Source organism: Sciurus carolinensis, chromosome 3, assembly GCF_902686445.1.
Source record: "Sciurus carolinensis chromosome 3, mSciCar1.2, whole genome shotgun sequence".
Taxonomy (NCBI): domain Eukaryota; kingdom Metazoa; phylum Chordata; class Mammalia; order Rodentia; family Sciuridae; genus Sciurus; species Sciurus carolinensis.
The window spans coordinates 30,087,787-30,108,746 of NC_062215.1; the positions used below are offsets into that span (position 1 = coordinate 30,087,787).

Sequence of the window (20,960 nt, forward strand, 5' to 3'; positions counted from 1 at the left end):
TGGAGGGCAGTGTGTGGCTGCAGCCAGTCTCAGGTGTGCAGTGATGAGCTAAGCATGTCTGCTCTGGCCACAGGTATGAAGAATTACAATGCCTGTTTCCTGTGTCTGCTTTCTTGGCATTGTGCATTTGGCCTTGGGCGCCTTCCTCTTCTCCTGAGAAGCCGACTATCTCAGGGACCTCCCACGTGTTTTGCCTCTTCCCAATAAATCAAAAGAAAATATTTTGGTCTTCTGTGGAATCAAGGGAGCTCAGATGATGATGTGAGGATGATTTGTAAACCAGTTTAAAAAGAAAGGAAAGAAAAATCATCCTCCTCTGGCCACCCTGACCAAGTCTTTATCCTTCAGGATCTTTAAGCTACTTGGAAGGGACTTTCCATGTCATGAGGTCCTTGTCCCTTTCTTTACAGATGAGTCTGCACATTCTGAAAAGGGATGGCTTGCCCACACTCTAGCAAGCAGTAGAGCTGAACTGAGAACTGAATTCTCCTAAGCTTTCCACCTGAAATCTAATGTATTTCCTTGAAACTCCCCTCTCTGTATCCTTGATGCCAGCTCCTTTCTCATTGTCAACCAAGGGCCGACTTTGGAGGGTACAAGGCTAACCTATTTTCTTTTTAAATTATTTATTTGTGAATTCATTCATTCACCATACTGGAGAGAGATTGAACTCAGGGGGCACTTTACCCCTGAGCTACACCAACCCTTTTTATTTTTTACTTTGAGACAGGGTCTCACTAAATTGCCAAAGCTGGCCTCACACTCGCACTCCTCCTGCCTCAGCCTCCCTAGTTGCTGGGATTATAGGCATGCACCACCATGCCCAGCCTAACCTGTTGTCTTTTCCTGTGGGTGTGAAATTAGCTCTTGAACTAGTTTGGAAGCTACTTGAAGGCAATAACCAAGGCCTGTCCTTTTAAAGTCATCACAGTGCTTCATACAGTTTGTGTATTTATAGCACCTGCTTGGCACACCGAATGAGGTTATTACAAATCAGTTGAATAGATCAGTGTACTTTGTTGAAGAATGAGTGACTGAGGACAAAGGAAGTTACTTAGGACAGAAGGATGTCTTGAAGACACAGGCATTAGAGAAATAAGATATTGACAATATTTAGTGGGGCAAAAGAGTCAGAGGGTTCCAGTGATGATCTGGAGGGTTCTCTCAAGAGTTCATTTTTCAGCTGAGGTGTATATGAGGAACAACTGTGTGAATGATTTAAGCTGATAAATTTTTCACTTTGGAGTGTGGAGAGTTTTTTGAGCAGATAGAGGCATTCTCTCTGCCTTTTGCGTCAGGGTGGGGGACACTGGAAGAGGAAAAATATGTCATGGGCTGATAAAAGGAATGTCACCACATAGATAGTCTTAATAGAGATGCTTTCATGCACACACATTATTTCCTGTTTGTACATTTTTCTTTCTATTTTTAGTGTGTGGCCTTGTCTTGGTAAACATGGGTCAACTGGTGATGGAAGTGCAGAGGGATCTCCTTCCTTAATTCCTGAGGGCTTTGTGGAGGAATAAGAACCATCTGGATGTCAGAAGAGGAAGCTCTTAATGAGCGCCTCTTTGTTTTGCTCCCAAGCTTTTTGAATTGATTGATAAATTCACTCTAACTTGGAAGCCTGCCTTTGCCTTTGTAATAAAAGGAAGTGATTCCGGGGGCCGTGTGATGCACACTTGCACCAGCACCTGCCACTCTGACTTATTCCCCATGGCGTGTCCACAGCCCTGCAGGTTCCTACTGTGAGGAACTCTGACCCATCTTTTTTGTTCATGGTGCTTGGTCTCTGCTGTTTCCAGGTGGTGCCGCCCTCCTCTGAGACAGACATCAATTGCAAAGATCAGAGTGGGCTGGCTTTTGAAGAGGTTTTTCACATTCTGCTTTGCAGACCTGCTGAGAGATGTGATATTCCTTTCATGTTTCCATTCCATCTGGCTCTTGAAAGGGCAAAGGGAGGGTCTTCTTGAGACCAGAGGCTACTAATGTTGGCTGCAAATTCATTTCAAATTAATTTCTACATTTTTTTCATGGGCATCTAACACCCATTGTATTTCCTTGATCTTGACCTTGTTCTAGCAAGGCTGCCAGTGAGCAACAAGAGGAACAATTGCCGTACCCTTTAAAACAAGAACAAAGGAAATGTTCTCATTCATCAGGGGAGTTATAGTAGATGCTCTTCCCTTTGCATGATGTTGGTTCCTGGGTGATCTTGCAAGTACTAGAGGATTGTTTTAATTATCTAGATGAACTTCTAGTCACCCTCCTCGAGCCACTGTAATATGTCTTAACTTCCCCCTGTACACTAGACATTGTGGGACTACATATACATCATTTCTTGTCCTTACAACAGCCCTGCGAGATGGTTGTTATTTTATTATAGATGTGGGGAGAAACAAGCCAAATGTTAAATATTAGCCTTATTTCTCTAAGTTCCCAAATAGGTATGTACATTGGATATACTTTTAGCCTGTTGCATCCAAGTCCTTTCTCTTCCCTTGTAGTCAGCCACTTGTCTTTGTTTTATTAGAAGTTTGCCACACCCATCTCTTGGTTTCTATGGTTTCTTTCACACCATAGTGGCAGAGTTCAGTACTTTCAACAGACCAGATGCTCCCACAAAGCAGAAACTGGAGCATCTTTAATATCTGGAGCTTTAAAAAAAATTTTGATGCCACACCATGCCATTGCTGATGGTGGTCATGTCATTAGCAAGTAGGACACTTATTCAGGGTACACATTGCAAGTGTTAAAACCCAGTCTCTTCTATCTGTCTGCTTCCTTTTCCCCCACCTTTTCATTTCATCTTGTGTTCTAAATATTTTCATGATTTTGTTGAGGTTAGTGGCTCTTAGTCTAAATGCCAGTTATTAAAAGGTAGATTTATTTATTTAGAGATTTCCTCTCAGGAGTCTTATAATAGATTGTTTGAGATTCTAAATGGTCTCATGAAGCATAAATTTTTCAGTGAGCCTCTTTGTTAAGGGGAAATGTCAAATCGTGTAATCTCGTGTGAGGCTTAAGCAACTTGGGCTGCTTTCATTGTGAAAGGAGGATCAGCCCTGTGCTTTTGGCTAATGTTGGCAACATTACACAAGCAAATTCTAGCCAAGATGAGGTTGAGGAGATAAGAGCATTAGTTGGATGCACCTCAGATTTATTGGAGGTTTGCCTAGAAGGAAATCAGTTGTAAGGCAGTACTTTTCAAGTGTCATTGTACATAAGAGACATTTTGGTGTGCTTATTTAAAAATATAGAGTCCAAGACCCCGTGCCCAGGAGATTCTGGAATCAGTAAATGTGTCCTAGGTGCCTCTGATGCTTATGAGAAAAAAACTGGTTTGGAGTGTGATTGTTGTGACTCACTGCAGTGATACTAGGTATGTCAATAAAGTTACTACCTGTGATGAGTTTTTTAATCCTGGTTCAGTTTACATTGGAATGTGATATCCTGTAAACTTTTAATGTTTAAGTACAGCACAACAGGAAATAAAATTATGCCACTGTCACTGTTTTTTAACTACGTCTTCTCCCATCACTAATAAGGACAATAACATTTTATGTTTGTGCTTCTTAGTTAGAGAGTTCCTCATTACATGCATCTCACTGCATTTTTATGTCAATCCTTGGGATAGTTATGGCAAGTAGTTATTTTTCATCTATCAATAAGAAAACTGAAATTTAGAAAACAAGTAATTTTTTTCCCAACATGGCACAGCTAGTAAGCAGTGCATGAAGAATTCTCATACATCATCTCTAATTTGCAGTCCAAACATTGCTTCTGGTGTGCCATATTGTCCTTAGGACACCCATTTTGGCTTTCGGAGAAAAATAAAAGCATCTTATAACTCACTGCCTTCCAATAGGAAAAATGAGCTTGTAATCGCTCACAAGTGACTTGGCGTGAAGGGGATCACGTGTTATGCAGACTGGCATGTTGTGTCTTTATAGAGCATTAGCATGGAAGAAGAAATTGCTCTCTTTTCTTTGACAGAAACTTTACAAGACAAGTCGGGAGATGCAAGAGAGGATCATGGACCTGCTTGTGGTGGTGGAGAATGAAGATGTAACTGTTGAGCTGATTCAGGTGAATGAGGATTTGAATAATGCCATCCTTGGATATGAGAGGTGAGCTGATGATGTCCCATGTCCCCTCTTTGACCCTCCTCCAGTCATAGTTTCACCATTCACTCAATGTCCTCGCAAGAGTGCCCACTGGGGGGCACTTTTTCTAGGTCCTTTTTTCTCAGTAGGTGTGGCAATTTGCATGGGGCAGTTTTCCCTTGTGTGGCTTCTCCTTACTAAGTGCCAGAGGTTTTCCTCCCAGTTTGAGTGATTTACTAGGCACCCTTAAAGACACATCCCTGGTGGGAATTACTTGAATGTCTAAATGTACAGTGGCTGTATTTCTAGCTAGCAGATGGAGAATAAGGCATAAAAAGAGAGAATCAGTGAAGTAAAACCAGTGCCTATAGAATGATGGGTTCTTCCTTCACTACCTACAAGGACCAGCAACTGTTGGTAAGAAAAGATGGTGGAGCTTTGACTGATGATGCAAGTCTTACTCTCTTTCTTAGTTTCTTAGCACTAAAAAATTCACAGTCCCTTGTTTTTTTTTTTTTTTTTTTTTTTTTTTTGGTGTGTATGTGTGTGTGTGTGGTGTAAATTTTTGTAAGCAGAAAAACCGCCAAGGAAAACCATGTGTTTTTCATTTTTCAGTCTAGTTCTGCCTTCTGGTTTTCATTTGGGAGAATTCTGTTGCAGACCATAAGGCCAATGCCTAAAGGTCTCCTCTGTGGGGGAGAGAGGTTATTTGTTCTAGCTATCAGGTAATTGGGTTACTTCTGTGAATACGGGGTTCCAGTTCAGTTTTGAATCATGTGTGCCAAGGCGACTGTGGTAAGTTGTGTGATAGAAACACTCAAGTCCTGAGATCTAGAGAGAAATTCTTGCCTCAAAAAAATAACAGATCTGGTGTTTTAGTTTTCTATGACTGCTGTAACGTTACCAAAGAGCTCGTGGCTTAAAACAACACAAATTTATTGTCATAGAATAATATGCTAAGTTCTGTGGGTCAGGAGTTGCCAGTGGGTATCCCTAGGCTGAATCCAGGGTGTTGGCAGGGCTGCTTTTCTTTCTGGAGGGCCTGGAGGGGATTCTGATCACGACTTCGAGGACTGCTTGCTTTGTCTCATGACACCTTTCCCCCATCTTCAAAGCCAACGTCTGGTTCAGAACTCTACATATAATCACTCCCACTTCCTCTTCTGCCTCCCCTTCCAAGGTTAAGGACATTTATGACTACTTTAGGCTCTTCTGGACTGTTAGAATAATCTCCCAGTTGAGGTCAGCTCACTGGTGAGCTTCATTCCATTAGCAACCTTTAATTTCCTCTTGCAGCACAACATAATAAATTCACTGGGTCTATTGAGTGGGACATAGATATCTTTGGAGGAGATTATATTCTGTCTATCACAATCAGCCTAGTGGTCCTCAAAGATTTACCTCCATCCCTCACGCAAAATACATTCACCCTGTTCCACCATTCCCTAAAGCCTCCACTCAGTACTTCCAGAGGACAGTTTTGAAAATAAGGAAATTGAAATCAGTTACCTGGGAAGGTTGTTCATACCTCACACGTAACTGAACTGACTAGCATACAAAGAAGCCAATACAAAGAATAGAAGAAATTAAAAAGAATGTGTTTTAGAAAAATCCTTAAACCTAAATGCATGTTCAGATGCAGTGTAAGCTTTAAGACTGTGAGGCTCTTGAAAGTGAATGTGTAAAGATAGATATACTGTATGTTTCTAAAGAAGCATTTCCACATTCATCTACCTGGATTATCTGTTTATCTATTTATCTAGTTTTGACCCTGAAAATGAATTTCTTCTACTTTTTCTTTTTTCTTTACTGCACTAGGGATTGGACCCAGGGTCTCACAGGTGCTAGGCAAGCTCTTTATCACTGAGCTACTGAGCTACATCCCTAGCTCCTGCAAAAAAATTTCTGAAGTGGTTCACATGTTATTCCCTTTTAGCAAATGGAGATCTAAGGTTCAGGAAGTCATGTCCGTGGTTATTTAGCCTCTAGGTAATAGTACTGACAACTCTACTTTGGACTTCTGCTTTAGCTTCATGAGTATTTCACATCTTTTTTCCTACTAATTTAACTCTTCTGCCTTTATCCTCAATGCCCAAGCAATATAAAATTTAAGTCAGAGATGCAAAAGGTAGATATCAAGTGCTTTGGTAGGTACCAACTATCTTACAAAAGTAAAAACAAACAGTGGAACATAGGTTATTTCAAATGTATTTTAATTTTTCTGGACAAATATTATAATGGCAAAATAAAACAGCTTAAATATTTGAGAATAAGATGGTTAAAGGTGTGGTACATTCATATGGTAAAATGTTATAGCTATTAAAATTATAGTTCTGAATAACTAGAAAAATGTTCACAACATGATTAGGATGTAAAATTATGTCAAGTGTAACTTCAACTGTTTAAAATTAAATTTATAAGAAATACTGGTGGAAATATGCATAATATTAAAGAGTTAACTTCTTAGTGATGTGACTTTTAACTTTTTATTGTTTTTTTTCTAGTTATACATGACAGTAGAATCCATTTTGATATAATTATATAAGCATGGAAGATATCTTATTCTAATTAGGAACCCATTCTCGTGGATGTAAAGGATAGTGGGATTCCCTGTGGTGTATTCATATATGGACATAGGAAAATTACATCAAATTCATTCTACTGTCTTTCCTTTTCCAATCCTGTACCTTTCCCATCATCTCCCTTTTTCTAATCCACTGAATTTCTACCCCCCTCACCCCTACCTTTATTGTGGGTTAGCTTCCATGTATCATCAGAAACATTCAACCTTTGGTTTTGGGGGATTGGCTTATTTCATTTAGCATGGTGTCTCCAAATCCATCTATTTGCTAGCACATGTATATAAAGTCATTCTTCTTAATGACTGAGTAATACTCCATTGTGTGTAAATACCACATTTTCTTTATGCATTCATCTGTTGATGGGCACCTGGCTTGACTTCATAGCTTAGATATTGTGAATTGTGCTACTGTAAGCATTAATGGGTTGTGTCACTGTAGTATGAAGATTTTAACTCGTTTGGATATATACCTTGGAGTGGTATAACTGGGTCAAATGGTGGTTCCATTCCTAATTTTCTGAGGAATCTCTATACTGCTTTCCAGAGTGGTCATACCAATTGATAGCCCCACCAACAATGTGCGAGTGTAACCTTTTCCCCACATCTTCATCGGCACTTGTTACTTGTATTCTTGATTGTTGCCATTCTGACTGAACTGAGGTAAAACTTGAGTGTAGTTTTGATTTGCATTTCTATAATTTCTAGACTTTGAACATTTTTTCATATATTTATCTTCTTTGAGAAGTGTCTGTTTATTTCCTTTGTCCATTCATTGATTGGGTTATTTGTGTTTTTTTTTTTTTCGTGTGTGTGTGTGTGTGTGTGTTAAGGTTTTGGAGTTCTTTGTGTATCTTGGAAGTTAACACCCTACCTGAGGTATAGGTGACAAAGATTTTCTCCGATTCTGTAGGCTCTCTCTTTACATTCTTGAGTGTTTCCTTTGCTGTGAAGAAACTTTTTGGTTTGATACCATCCCTTTTATTGATTTTTTATTTTCCTTCTTGGGCTTGGGAACCTTGTTAAGGTCATTTCCTGAGCTGATATATTGGAGTGTTCCTCTTTTTTGGAGGGAATGCTTTCAGTTTTCTCTATTTAGAATGATGTTGGCCTTGGTCTTTCATATGTGGCTTTTACGGTATTGAGATATGTTCTTTCTATTTCTATTTTTTTATTGTTTTTAACATGAATGGGTGCTATGTTTTGTGAAATGCTTTCTTTATATCTATTGAGATAATCATGTAGTTCTTGTCTTTATGTCTACTTTATATGATGAATTACATTTCTTGATTTCTGTTTGTTGAACCAACCTTGCATTCCTGGGGTAATACCCACCTGATCATGGTATACTATCTTTTTCTTTTTAATACCTTTATTTTATTTATTTATTCTTATGTGGTACTGAGGATTAAACCCAGTGCCTCACACATGCTAGGCAAGTGTACTACCACTGAGCCACAACCACAGCCCTGCACCCTGCACTATCTTTTTAATGTGTTTTAGTATGCAATTTGCCAGTATTGTATTAAGAATTTTTGCATCTATGTTCATCAAAGATATTGGTCAGAAGTTTTCTTTCCTTGATGTGTCTTTGTCTAGTTTTGGTATCAGGGCGATTCTAATTCATAGAATGTGTTTGGAAGAGTTCCCTTCTTTTCTAATTCATGAAATAATTTGAGGTGAATTACTATTAGTTCCTCTTTCAAGGTCTGGTAGAACTCGACTGAGAATCAATCTGGTCCCTGGCTTTTCTTTGTTGGTAGGCTTTTGATGCCTTCTTCAATGTCATTACTTGAAATTGATCTACTTAAATTTTTCTATCTCCTCCTGATTGAAGTTGAGTACATCACATGACTTTAGAAATTTGTTGGTATCTTCAAGATTTTCTATTTTATTGGAGTATAAATTTTCAAAATAGTTTCTAATTATCCTCTGTATTTCAGTAGTGTCTGTGGTGATAATTTTTCTTGATAGATTTTAATATTTTGATTTTTTTTCTCTTTTTCTTTTGGTTAGCTTGGCTAAGGGTTTATCAATTTTGTTTATTCTTTCAAAGAGCTTTTTGTTTTGTTCATTTTCTGAATTGTTTTAATCTCAATTTCATTGATTGATTTTGGCTCCGATTTTAATTATTTACTGTTGTCTATTTTGGAATTGATTTGTTCTTCTTTTTCTAGGGCTGCAAGATGTAAGATTAGATTATTTATTTGGTATAGCTCAATGCTGTGAACTTTCCTCTTAGAATGCCTCCATAGAGGTTTTGATATAGTGTATCACTATTCTGATTTACCATGAATATTTTTTTATTTCATCCCTGATTTCTTCTGCTAATCATTCTTTATTCAGTAATGAATTATTTAGTCGACAGGTATTAGAGTAGTTTCTATTTTGTATCTTATCATTGATTTCTAGATTAGAAATCAAATAGAATGTAGGGTACTATCTCTATATTTTTGTATTTTTTTATGGCCTAAAATGTGGTCTATTTTAGAAAATGCTCCATATGCTACTGAGAAGAAAGTGTATTCAGTCATTGATAGGGGTATTATTATATATACATACACATATATATATATATATGTATCTGTTAAGTCTAAATTATTAATTGTATTTTCATTTCTGTAACTTCTTTAGTTTTTGTTTGGAAGGTCTATCTAGTGATAGGCATGTTAATGTCACCTAGAGTATTATTGTGTTATGGTCTGCTTGGTTCTTAATATTGTGAAGGGTTTGTTTGATGTACGTAGATGCTCCATTTCTGGGAGCATAAATATTTTCAGTCATTATTTCTTCTTCTTGTATGATTTCCTTAAGCAGTATGAAATGATCTTCATAGTCTTTTCTGATTAACTTTGTCTTGAAGTCCATTTTATCTGTTATAAGGATAGAAACCCCTGCTTGCTTACAGGATCCAAGTGATTGATATATTTTTTTCCCCATCCTTTCACCTTCAGTCTGTGGATATCTTTACCAATGAAGTAAATCTCTTGAAGAGAGCATATCATTGGATCTGGGTTTTTAATCCAGTCTTCTAGCCTATGCCTTTTTTTCTTTCCTTTAATCTTATTTTTTAATTTTTTTTGGTGGGGTTCTTTTCTTTTTAATTTTTTTTTGTCTTTTTTTTTTTTGGAATTGGGGGTAACAGCCTGTGCCTTTTGATTGATGAATTTAGACCATTTATATTCAGTATTATTATTGAGAAATGATTTTTATTTCCTGTCATTTTGACTTATTTGCATTTTTTAAGTTGAATCAGATTCTCCTTTGATTGACTGTTCTTCTACTGTAGTTTCTACCTCTGCTGGTTTTCATTTTTATTCTCCATTATTTCTTTATGAAATATTTTATTGACTATGTTTTCTAGTGCAGGCTTTCTAGTTGTGAAATTTTTTACCTTTTAGGTTTTGTTGAAGGTTTTGTATTTTATTTTCAATTCTGAAGCTTGATTTTTGTGGGGCATCCACTTTCTTTCAGATCTTGGTATATATTATTCCAAGACTTCCTGCTTTTAGGGTCTGGGTTGGGAAATCAGCTGAGATTTGAGATTTGAATTGGTTTATCTCTAAATGTAACCTGTCTTTTTCTCTAGCAAGTTTTAAAATTCTGTGCTTATTGGATGATGACACATAATGGGGAGTGGGAGGGGGGCAAGAATGGAGGAAGGAGGGACTGTATAGAGGGAAAAGAGGGGTGGGAGGGGTGGGGGAGATGGAAAAAATAACAGAATGAATCAAACATCATTACCCTATGTAAATGTATGATTACACAAATGGTGTGCTGTTACTCCATGTACAAACAGAAACAACATGTATCCCATTTGTTTACAATAAAAAGAAATTTTAAAAAATTCTGTGCTTATTCTATATGTTAGGCATATTTATAATAATGTGCCTTTGGGTCTGTGCAATTTGTTTATTTAGTGTCTGCTATTTGATTTTGCATTTCATTCTTAAGGTTTGGGAGATTTTCTGATATTATTTCATTGAAAAGATTGTACATTTCTTCTATTTGTATTTCAGAGGCTTCATCTATCCCAGTGAATCTTAGTTCGAACTTTTAATGTTATCCGTATTTCTTGAAAATTCTGGTCTTGGTCTTTTAACATCTTTTCTCCATGATCAACTTCATTTTCAGGATTGTATGCTTTGTCTTCATTGCCTGAAACTCTTGTCTTGCAAGTGGTTTAGGCTGCTGGTTATGCTTAACATTTAATTTTTAATTTTATTGATTTCTTCATTTCAAGGATTTCTGAGTTATTCTTCAGAATCTCTATCTCCTTATTGAAGTGATCTTTCATTTCTTGTATTTTCTCTGATTCTTACATCCTCTTTTACCTCATAGATCAGTTTAACTATGAACTTTCTAAATTCTTTCTCTGATGTTTTCTTCATTGTGGTGTCAGTGGAGTCTGTTGTTGGCATGCTGGGTTGTTTGGGATGGTTTCTTCCCTTGCTTTACATGTTGTTGGTGTGTCTACCCATCTATCCAAATGGATCTGTATCAGCAGAGTTCCTACCCTACTCACTTATAATATCCCTGTAGGTTTCTGGTACCTCACAGACTGGGGGAGCCAAATAATAGCAACAATTTATGCAAACTATGTGTAGCTGTGTAGCAGTAAACTGAGTACTTGGTTCCTTATGATGTCTACAGGGTTCATTGGCACAATAAATAGAAATGGTAGGATCAGCAATTTCCATCAGTGAAAACAGTAAGTGATCGTGTATCATGTCTGGCATAAAATCAGCAACAGGTGTCACCTATGACTTCTGCAGTATTAATTGTCACTACTGCATTAGTGATAGGGGCTGGTGTTATATAAACCAATTAGTGCAAAGAAATGTTAAGAATAGAGCTGGTTAAGAGGATAGAAGAAGACACATGGGTGAAAAGGGTTTGCAATTTCAAAAGGTGAACAGGGCACATGCAGAAGAAACAGTATGCAGGGAGGAGGAAAAAAGTAAACAATTAAACAAAGAGTAAAAGAACAATAGAATTTGGCTATTAGTAGGACAAAGAGAAACAAGGAAAACATTATTGAATAAAACAATACAAAATCAAACCAAAATGTACTACTAGTCAAAAATAACTACTCTCAAAAAGTACTAGAAATGAGAAAACAGAAACAAATATGTATATAGATAAATGTCCTTGAATCCTTTAGTACACATTCAAAAGAAGAAAATCTTGATGAAAAATTAAGGAATCATTCCCTTTGCTGTGGACAAAATAGTCAGTGACTCTATATATATTTGCTGTCTGTGCCCAACTCTTTTTTTTTTTAATTTCTTCTTTTTAGTTAAACATGACAGTAGAGTGTATTTTGACATATTTATACAAACTCGGAGTGTATCTTATTCTAATTAGTATCCCAGTCTTGTGGTTGACGTGATGTGGTGATTCACTGTGGTATATTTATATATGTATATAGGAAAGATTCATTCCACTGTCTTTTCTATTTCCTCTCTATCCCCCTTCCCTTCAGTCCCCTTTTGTCTAATCCAGTAAACTTCTATTCTTCTCCTACCCCCCGCTTGTTGTGTGTTAATGTCCACATATCAGAGAGAACATCCACCTTTGTTTTTTGGGGATTGGCTTATTTTGCTTACCACAATAGTCTTCAGATCCATCCATTTTCCAGCAGATGGCATGAAGTCACTCTTCTTTATGGCTAAGTGATATTCCATTGTGTACTGAGTACTCCCCAGAGTTCCACTCCTGGGAACTGGGAGCCAGTCCTTTGCCACTTCTGTTGTTTCTCCTGGGCTCAGTCCCTGAGCCTGCAGTCACACCCAAGGGTTCAAATTCCCAGCCCCTCCTAGGACCAGCGGCAGGACTCATGGGATAGAAGGCCAGGCTCTCCCAGGCCTCCCCGACTTGTATTCCACCAGCAAAATACTCTGCATGCTTGCTTTTCTCCGGATTCGCTAGGCACAGACTGGGTTAGGTGGCTGGTGTCTACCAAGAAAATGTATTGAACTAGCCCCGAACTCCTAGAAGGGACACCTGAACTTGCAGGTCCAAGTTTATGGTTCCTGTTGGTGCTGGCAGTGTGGTGGCCTCAAAATGACTCCTGCCTCAGCTCTCAGTGAACCATTGGGGAACACAGGTTTATTGTGCAGAGTAGCCTCTGAATTGGCCTAGGGCAAGCTGCCTCTCCAATTTCAGAATTTTCCACACTAAGATTGTCCATTTCTCAGCTTTTTTCATCCTTGTGTGCTAGTTCTGCTGTTCCTGCCAGCAGCTTAGCTCTAATTTTGTCCCTTTTCCTTGTTTAATGTCCCCAAGATTTCTAAGTCTTTAAGGCACTCTGACTGTCCAATATTGAGTTTTAGTGAAATCTCTTTTTCACCCGCCTTGCACAAAAGCAGTATTCCTGCTGCTCAAATCCCAAGTCACAGACCTAGAGAATTGCCACTTCACTCTAATCCACCATCATGAATTTTGATTTTTAATTTAAAAAAAAATATCTTTCTATTTTATCAGTTTTTTCTAAGGTTGTTAGTACATTATAAGCTGTGAAAAGTTATTAAAGTATTTTATTTTGAATAGAAAAGGGATTGTCATTGTTCCTAAACACTTGTGTGTTTAATAATTGTTCGATTTTGTAGCATTTTCATATCTGTTTTCTTTAAGTGCCTGCATTTTACTAATTCAAACAGGTTTACTCGGAACCAGCAAAGGCTTTTGGAGCAAAATAAGAACCAGATGGAAGCCACTAATGTAAGTGATTAGAAATGTTATAAAATAAATAATTGAATGTTTTACCAATAGTATAGTAAGAAGCCAGACTTACCTAAAACAGATCTTTTTAAAAAGAGGAGACATGCATTGACAATTTGAATTAGTTTTGGTGGCAATAGGTATTTGTCTTAAATATAAGGTCATAGGAAGTCCCTAAACAGGAATCCATGTAGTTGATGAGATGTGATTCATACTATTGCTGCCCAGTGAATGGAGGCTACTTCCTCAAGATGCATCCAAAGAGCATTCTTCATCTCTCCAGTGGAGATTGTGAGGGAAAAGCCACAATAAACTACAGTACACAAATTTTTCTAAATGGCATTTTTACTTGTTTTATTTGCAGACTGCCAGTGAGCCCTCGGCCCCATCTTGTGAGCTTCTTGATTTAAGTCCCAGCACCCTGATGCCAAGAGCCACTCAGGGAGAACTCAGCAACGTGAATACTCAGCTTTCAAACTTAAGTAAATAAGCAGTTGGGCCTTTTCAGATCAGCAGAAGAGCTTGATGTGAAACATTTCTCTTTGCTTTCATGATTAAAATGACTCCTGAGAAAGACTGAAGTCAGTTTGAATATCAGAGAACTGTATCAGGAGATGCAGTTACTTCCTGGCAAATGGTTGGGTCAAACCCGGTATAGGAAGGGAATGTGTCTTGGGGAGGAGGTCTTGGAAATTCATCCCACTGGCTTAGAATCTCATGGAATTCACCTGGCCTGCTTGGTAGAGGTGTCCAGCTCAATAGCCAGTATTTAAATCTCTTCTGAATTCACACAGTATTATCGTTGGGTTTCTCTGCTGTACCACAGCACCAGGTAAGGTAATATCGTGTGCAGACAGGAAATTCAGGAATTATAAGGCATGATTCACCTGGTTTTGAAATGTGGAGGGAAATAGGTTAGAGACAGAAGTCCAAGTTCAAATCCCAATTCTGCCACCTCTTAGTCACTTGACCTTTGAAACTATCTTCATTTACAAAATGGGAACAATGGTAACCTTAAAGGGTTTGAGAAGGTAAATGAAATAACTTTTACAAGATACATTTTTGTAGGCTTAGGGCTACCTGAGTTGTCTAGCTTATTTGTTATCTTCTGCTAGCCTTATTCTCAAGTATTAGTAAATTATGAAAATAAGGACAGTGAAAAAAATACTAAAATCTACTTGTGCCAAACTAAAATCAGTTCATCTTTCTCTTACATTATCTTGTGTTTCTAGTACGGAAATATTTGATACCCCAGAATTTGTGGTTTTCTTGTAACTGTTTTCACTTCTAAAATATTGGCTGCATGCTTATGTAGGCCAGCAAGATGTGTGGAATCACTCGCATTGGAGAATTTTGTTGGGTTTTGATCAGGAATTTTCAGGAGGGGAGAGTAACTGTTCCTTTTAGGGAGTCTCAACATTATAGGGAGTTAAGAACTCAGAGGCGAGGATTGAGCTCCGTATACACCATTACATTTTTCTTGAGTTGGGCAGAGCAAGACATGTAAAATCCTTTCCATTCTAGATCATCATAGATGGCAGAAAATCCAGTATAATTATATTTGTTCCCTTTACACCCTATTTTTGTGGCAGGAAATGTCTGTTTCTTTGTCATCCCCCTCTCTCAAATTTTGCTTTTTAATCTCTTTTTAAGGAAATTCTGTGATTTTTGTGGTGACAGAAATATCTAAATCCCACCCTTTTTTTTAAATTGTGGAAAATCTAGCAAGTGATTGAAAAAAAGATTTCAAAACTAAAGTTCATTTTGTGTTCCTAGGTTTCAGCTCTCCAAGTCCTATTGTAACAAACAACTTGAATGCCAATCTTCATCCACATGTGGATTTGCTAGCCTCGGAAAATACAGAAATGCCCCTGTAAGTATGTTAGTGACACTGCAGAACTAATGCTCTGACATTCTTGTCCTTACATTTAAGAAAACATGGCATGATCAGAAGAAGTAGAGACTTAAGCAGCAGACAGACTAGAGTTAAAATCTCAACATTGCTTCCTACGAGGTACAAATGTATTTAGCTTTGAACCTTCAGTCTTATTTCTAGGAATTGATGCTGCATTCATACAAAATTAGATGTTTATAAAATTATTCTTTTTTTAAAATTTTTTTGTAGTTGTAGATGGGACAGCATGCATTTATTTTATATGTTTAGTTAAGGATTGAACCCGGTGCCTCACACATGCTAGGCAAGTACTCTGCCACTGAGCTACGGCCCTAGTCCCTATAAAATTATTCTTTATAACATTTTTGGCAATAGTGAATAAATGCATACAGTTCAGATATCTATTGGTTGGAAGCTGGTTAAATAAACATCTATTTAATGTATTATTAAACAGCTTGGGGGTGAAAGTAGGCTCGCTGTGTGAGGGGACCAGTCATCAATATATGTACTGTGAAGTGGGAAAAAAATGCAAAGTAATGTCTGTACACTGTATTGCAGTTAATGTAAGAAAGTGGGGAAAAATATACATGTATATGCCTGTATTTTCATAAAGTATTCTAAGGAGACAGAACTAAAAAAAGTGGTGACTTAGTTTAAGGGAAAGGCAAGATAAAGTAAATAGAATGAAAAATGAACAGAAATTGAATTTGCCTCATGATCAAGCCAGTGTTCTCTTTTTCCACTTTTAAATATATGTAGTTTAGGTAATAGGCAATGCATTTCCATGAGTCACATCAAAACAATATGAAAGGTGTTTAAAACCAATTCTTGATCTCATTCCCAGTTCATCCTTCCTCTCTCCCTTCCCCTGCTGTCACACTCTGTTCCCATCTGGGTAATCACTTTGCTAGGTTCTTATTTATCCTTCCAAAGTATCTTTAGGTAAATATAATAAGTATTTTTTCTCCTTTTTAAATGAAATGTAGCATATTATACTGTTGTAAACTTTGCTTTTTTCGTACACTCACCAATATATTTTGACAATTTTTCTATCAATGAATTCAGATTTTTTTTAATTGCCCAGTGTCTTATTAAACACTATTATAATCATTGAATTATTTTTCTGTATTTACAAAGAGGCAGGCCATAGGGACAGGAATGAAAAAAGAAACTTAAACTTGGAATAAAAAAGAGCAAAGAACAAAAGTGTAAGGGAAAAAGAGGTGAAAGGAAAGGTCTATATGCTGGGAAACTGAGTGGCGTGACACCTCATGCACCACTCTTGGTCAGTGCCTCAGGTGGGCAACCTCTGGTACTGACTACATGCAGTGCAAGTAAATATTGAAATGTTGTAGGCAGATTTCAGTGGAATTGCTTAATAACGTGGCCTAGCATAACGTGGCCTATGTATAACTAGCATAACATAAACATAAGATTATGTTTCTGATCTTGGTGGGTAATATTAGAAATGAATAATACAGACAGAATTGTATTTCAGCATGTATCTGCATTAAACTCATTAAGAAACCAGTGCTAGCTAATAATTATTTTAGTCCAGTAGATCTCATACTTTACTTGTACAACAATCACTTGGTGACTATTAAAAAGTCAAATTGGTAGTCCCCAGAAATTCTGATTCAACAGTAAGAATTTTCAGTTTTAACAAGCATCCTAGAAGAATGAATTATAATTGTGGTTTTTCAGTCATGTACGGAGAAACCCTATTATGGGTCTCTTCCCCAAGATCCAGATATAATTAATTTTAACAGTTCTTGAAATTCACTAGAATGAAAGATAATTTGTAGCAACTCTAATGTTTTGTTTTCTAGACTATCCTTTGTAGCTATGTTTTTTCAAACTTTTTTGATTATAGATGAATCAAACTATAATTAGACCCATTTTTTACAGGGTCAGAAATTGAAATGTATCTAGGCTAAATCATATGCCTCAGACCAAATATAACAGGCAACCACTCTGTAGGTTAACTGATTCAGCATTACAGAATAATTATGTGATGCAATTATTCATAACCAAAAGGATCCTTGAAACACAATAATGATGACAATGGGATAGTCATAAGTCATATTTATAGCCACTATCAGGCAACAGGCTAAGAACTGTAAGAAATACTTTCTTATTAACTCCCAGTAAGCTATGAGATAGGTACCACCATCCACCTTACCAATGAGGAAACCAAGGCCAAAAGAAAGTTTAACTTTTTACTGGTTGCCCAGCTAGTGCTGAAACAGGATTCAAAGTCAAACAATACCTGCTCTATTTTTTTCTTCCATTTTAATTTTGCTTTAAGAAATTGACTTTTTTTTTAAGTTTGGTATACAGTTCTGTGAATTTTAATATATGATTAGATTCATGTAACCACTATAGTCAGGATACAGAATGGTCCATCCCCCAAAAAGAAAACTCTTGTGCTATTTATTCTTTTATAATCACTTCTTCCTAGCCCTAACCGTAAACCCTTAGCAATAACCAGTCTGTCCTCTGTCATTACAGTTTATCTTTAAGAAAGATGTTTAAATAGAATCATATGTATGTATCATTCTTTAAGAGATTGTGTAAATTCAGTATTTGCATCATGTCCTTTGAAGCTCTGTCATTAAGTGCATGTGCATTCAGGAATAAAATGTCTTCATGGCAAATTGACCCTGTATCATTATGTAATGTCCCTCTCTGTTCCTCATAATTTTCCTTGCTAGGATCTTTATTTATTTTTAAATATTTTTAATAGTGTTTTCATGTTTTCTAATACCTTTATTTTTATGTGGTGCCCAGGATCGAACCCAGTGCCTCACACATGCTAGGCAAGTGCACTCTACCACTGAGAAACAGCCCCAATATTTATTTTGCTACCAGTACTCCTACTTTCTTTGGATTAGTATTTGTATGTTATCTTTTCCCACTTTTTACTTGACCTATATTAAAATATTTGAAGTTTCTTGCTAGATGGCACATAGTTGGGTCATGCATTTTTATGTATTCTCATAATTTGTTTTTAATTGATGTATTTAGACCATTTACATTTAATGTAATTCTGTTGAATTCATTGTGTAATTTGTTTTCTGTCTCTTCCCTTTTTTCCTATTTCTCTTTTGGATTACGAGAATTTTGTAGGATTCCACTTTATCTATTGTGATTTTTGGGTGCAACTTTGTGTATGAGAGAGAGAATGGGGGTACTTAGGTGATTGCAACATATTTAGTTTGTCATTCTACTTAGCTAGTGTTAAGCCAACTGAGGTGAAAGGTAGAAACCTTATCACTATATAAATCTTCCTTTATATAATCTTATAGCTCTAAAAATTGGGAAAAATATCAAAATACCATGTTATATCTTTTGCTTACAACCTTCAAATATATATTGAAGACCTTATGAAAATAGTCTGTTATTCAATAATTACCATTTCTGTTACTCCTGTTCTCTCTGGTGTAATATACCTTCTCTCTGAAGAAGTTCTCCTAGCAGTTGTTTTAGAGAAGGTATATCTGTAGCAAGTCTTACTTTTACTTCAGTGGAGAATGTTTTTATTTCATCTTTGTTCCTGAAGGGTAGTCTCACTGAATACAGAATTCTGGGTTCACAGATTTTTTTTTTTCTTTCAGCAGTTGTAAAAGGTTATTCCACTCTTTGGCCTACATGATTTCTAATAATAAACCTACATTGATTTGAATGGTCATTCATCCATATGTAATGTGTTCTCTTCTCTGGCTACTTTAAATATTTTTTTTTCTTTTTAAATTTTGAGCACTTTGTGATGCCTGTGCCTGATTTCTTTTTGTTTATTTGGGGTTGCAAAAATATATTAGTTTCCTATGGCTGTCATAACAAATTGCCACAAACTGGGTGGTTTAAAACCACAAGTATGTATTCTCTCACAATTCTGGAGGCAGAAAGTCTGAAATTTAGTCCCTTATTGGACATTTAGGGTAGAATCTGTTCTCTGCCCCTTCCAAATTCTGGTGGCTTGGCATTCCTTGGCTTGACTGGCTTATGAGCATATCATTCCATTTTCTGCCTCCACCCTCACCTGGCCTTCTCTGTGTCTCAAATCTCACTCTACTTTTCTCTTTTAAGATCATTTGTCATTGCATTGAAAACCCAGCCAGATATGATATCCTCAACTTAAGATCCTAATTTAATTACATTTGTAGGGACCCTTTTTCCTAATGAGGTAACATTTACAGGTTCTGGGAATTATGATTTAGACATCTTTTTGAGGACTGCCATTTAATACACTATGCAGAACTTCTTTACTGTGTGGGTTTTGTCTTTCACCAACTTGTGAACTTTCAGCCTGTATGTTTTTTTTTTTTTTTTTTTTTTTTTTTTTTTTTTTTTTTTTTTAATTCTACATACTTCTGCTTTCCTGTTGGGGACTCTGAGGACATAATTGGTACAGCTGTATCACTATCTCATAGGTGTTGAGGTTCTGTTTAACTACCCTTTCAATTTTTTTCCTCTGTATTCAGATTAGATAATTTCTATGATCAGTGTTCACGTTCACTGTTACCTCTATCATCGGCTCTCTTTTTTTTTTTTACCCACTTTTTTTTTTTTTTTTTTTTTTTTTTTTTTGGTACCAGGTATAGAATTGAACCTAGGGGCACTTAACCACTGAGCTACATCCTCAGTCCCACCATCCGCCCCCTTTGTTTTTTTGAGATAGGGTGTGGCTAAGTTGCTGAGGCTGGCTTTGAACTTGCAATCCTCCTGCCTCACCTCCTGAGCTGCTGGAATTACAGATGTGCACCACCATGTTCAGCTCCTCTCTTACTCTATTTTACTATCAAGCTCATTCAAAAATTTTTTTAATTTCATTTATTGTATTTTTAACTTTAGAATTTTCTTTTGGCTCTTTATATTTTCTATTTCTTTGCTGAAACTTTTCTGTTTTCTCAAGTGTGTTTCCAATTGCATCTTAGAGCATTTACATAATAGCTAGTTTAAAATATCTTGGAGATGATTCCAATGTCTGTGTCCTCGTGATATCCATATCTATTGATTGTCTTCTTATATTTTATTTATTTATTTATTTTTGCGGTGCTGGGCATTGAACTCAGGGCCTCACACATGCAAGACCAGCAGTCTCCTGAACTACATCCCCAGTTCTAATTTTAATTTGAAACAGGTCTCACTAAGTTGCTGAGGCTGACCTTGAACTTGTAATCCTCCTCCCTCAGCCTTCTGAGTAGCTAAGGTTACAGGTATGCGCCATTGCACCTGATATTCTGCATTTTTAATGTTTATTATAAGATGCTTGGTCTTCACTAAATCTTGTACAGAATTTTGATATTTTGATTTGTATAAAGGCAAATAACTTGGTTAGGTTTAAAGCACAATTTTAGCCTGCCCATTGGTTGTGGTTCCAACATCAGCCAAGTTTTGAAAGCCTTTATGGTGCTATTCAGATCTGTCTTGCCTGTGTACCATCCATCGTCAATGTAAGGTCTAAATAACAGGTTTGTGTGCTCAGTTCTCAACTTCCTTGGCATCCTAATTGAGATCAGATCTGTAGGTATGATGCAGTAGGTTATGTCCAGCATTTCATAAACAACTTGAGATTGTGTTCCTGCATTCTTCTGATTTTTCTGGTGCTTCCTGGTTTCTTAGGGCTCCCTTTCTCAGCCTTCTGGTCATAAAGCTG

The 20,960-nt window shown here is 36.8% G+C and overlaps 1 protein-coding gene across 4 annotated transcripts in view; it reads left to right on the forward strand.

The window, feature by feature from the left end:
• Positions 1 to 20,960, forward strand: part of Tom1l1 (target of myb1 like 1 membrane trafficking protein) — a 48,973-nt gene that overhangs the window by 17,422 nt on the left and 10,591 nt on the right. For 3 of the 4 annotated variants that reach the window (XM_047544093.1, XM_047544096.1, XM_047544095.1), the window contains 4 exons: positions 3,997 to 4,130; positions 13,347 to 13,407; positions 13,772 to 13,889; positions 15,184 to 15,280. In XM_047544093.1, the coding sequence (XP_047400049.1) occupies positions 3,997 to 4,130; positions 13,347 to 13,407; positions 13,772 to 13,889; positions 15,184 to 15,280 (410 nt within the window). Of the gene's footprint in view, positions 1 to 3,996; positions 4,131 to 13,346; positions 13,408 to 13,771; positions 13,890 to 15,183; positions 15,282 to 20,960 lie in introns of all 4 variants that reach the window. The other variant, XM_047544094.1, reaches the window with a different exon arrangement.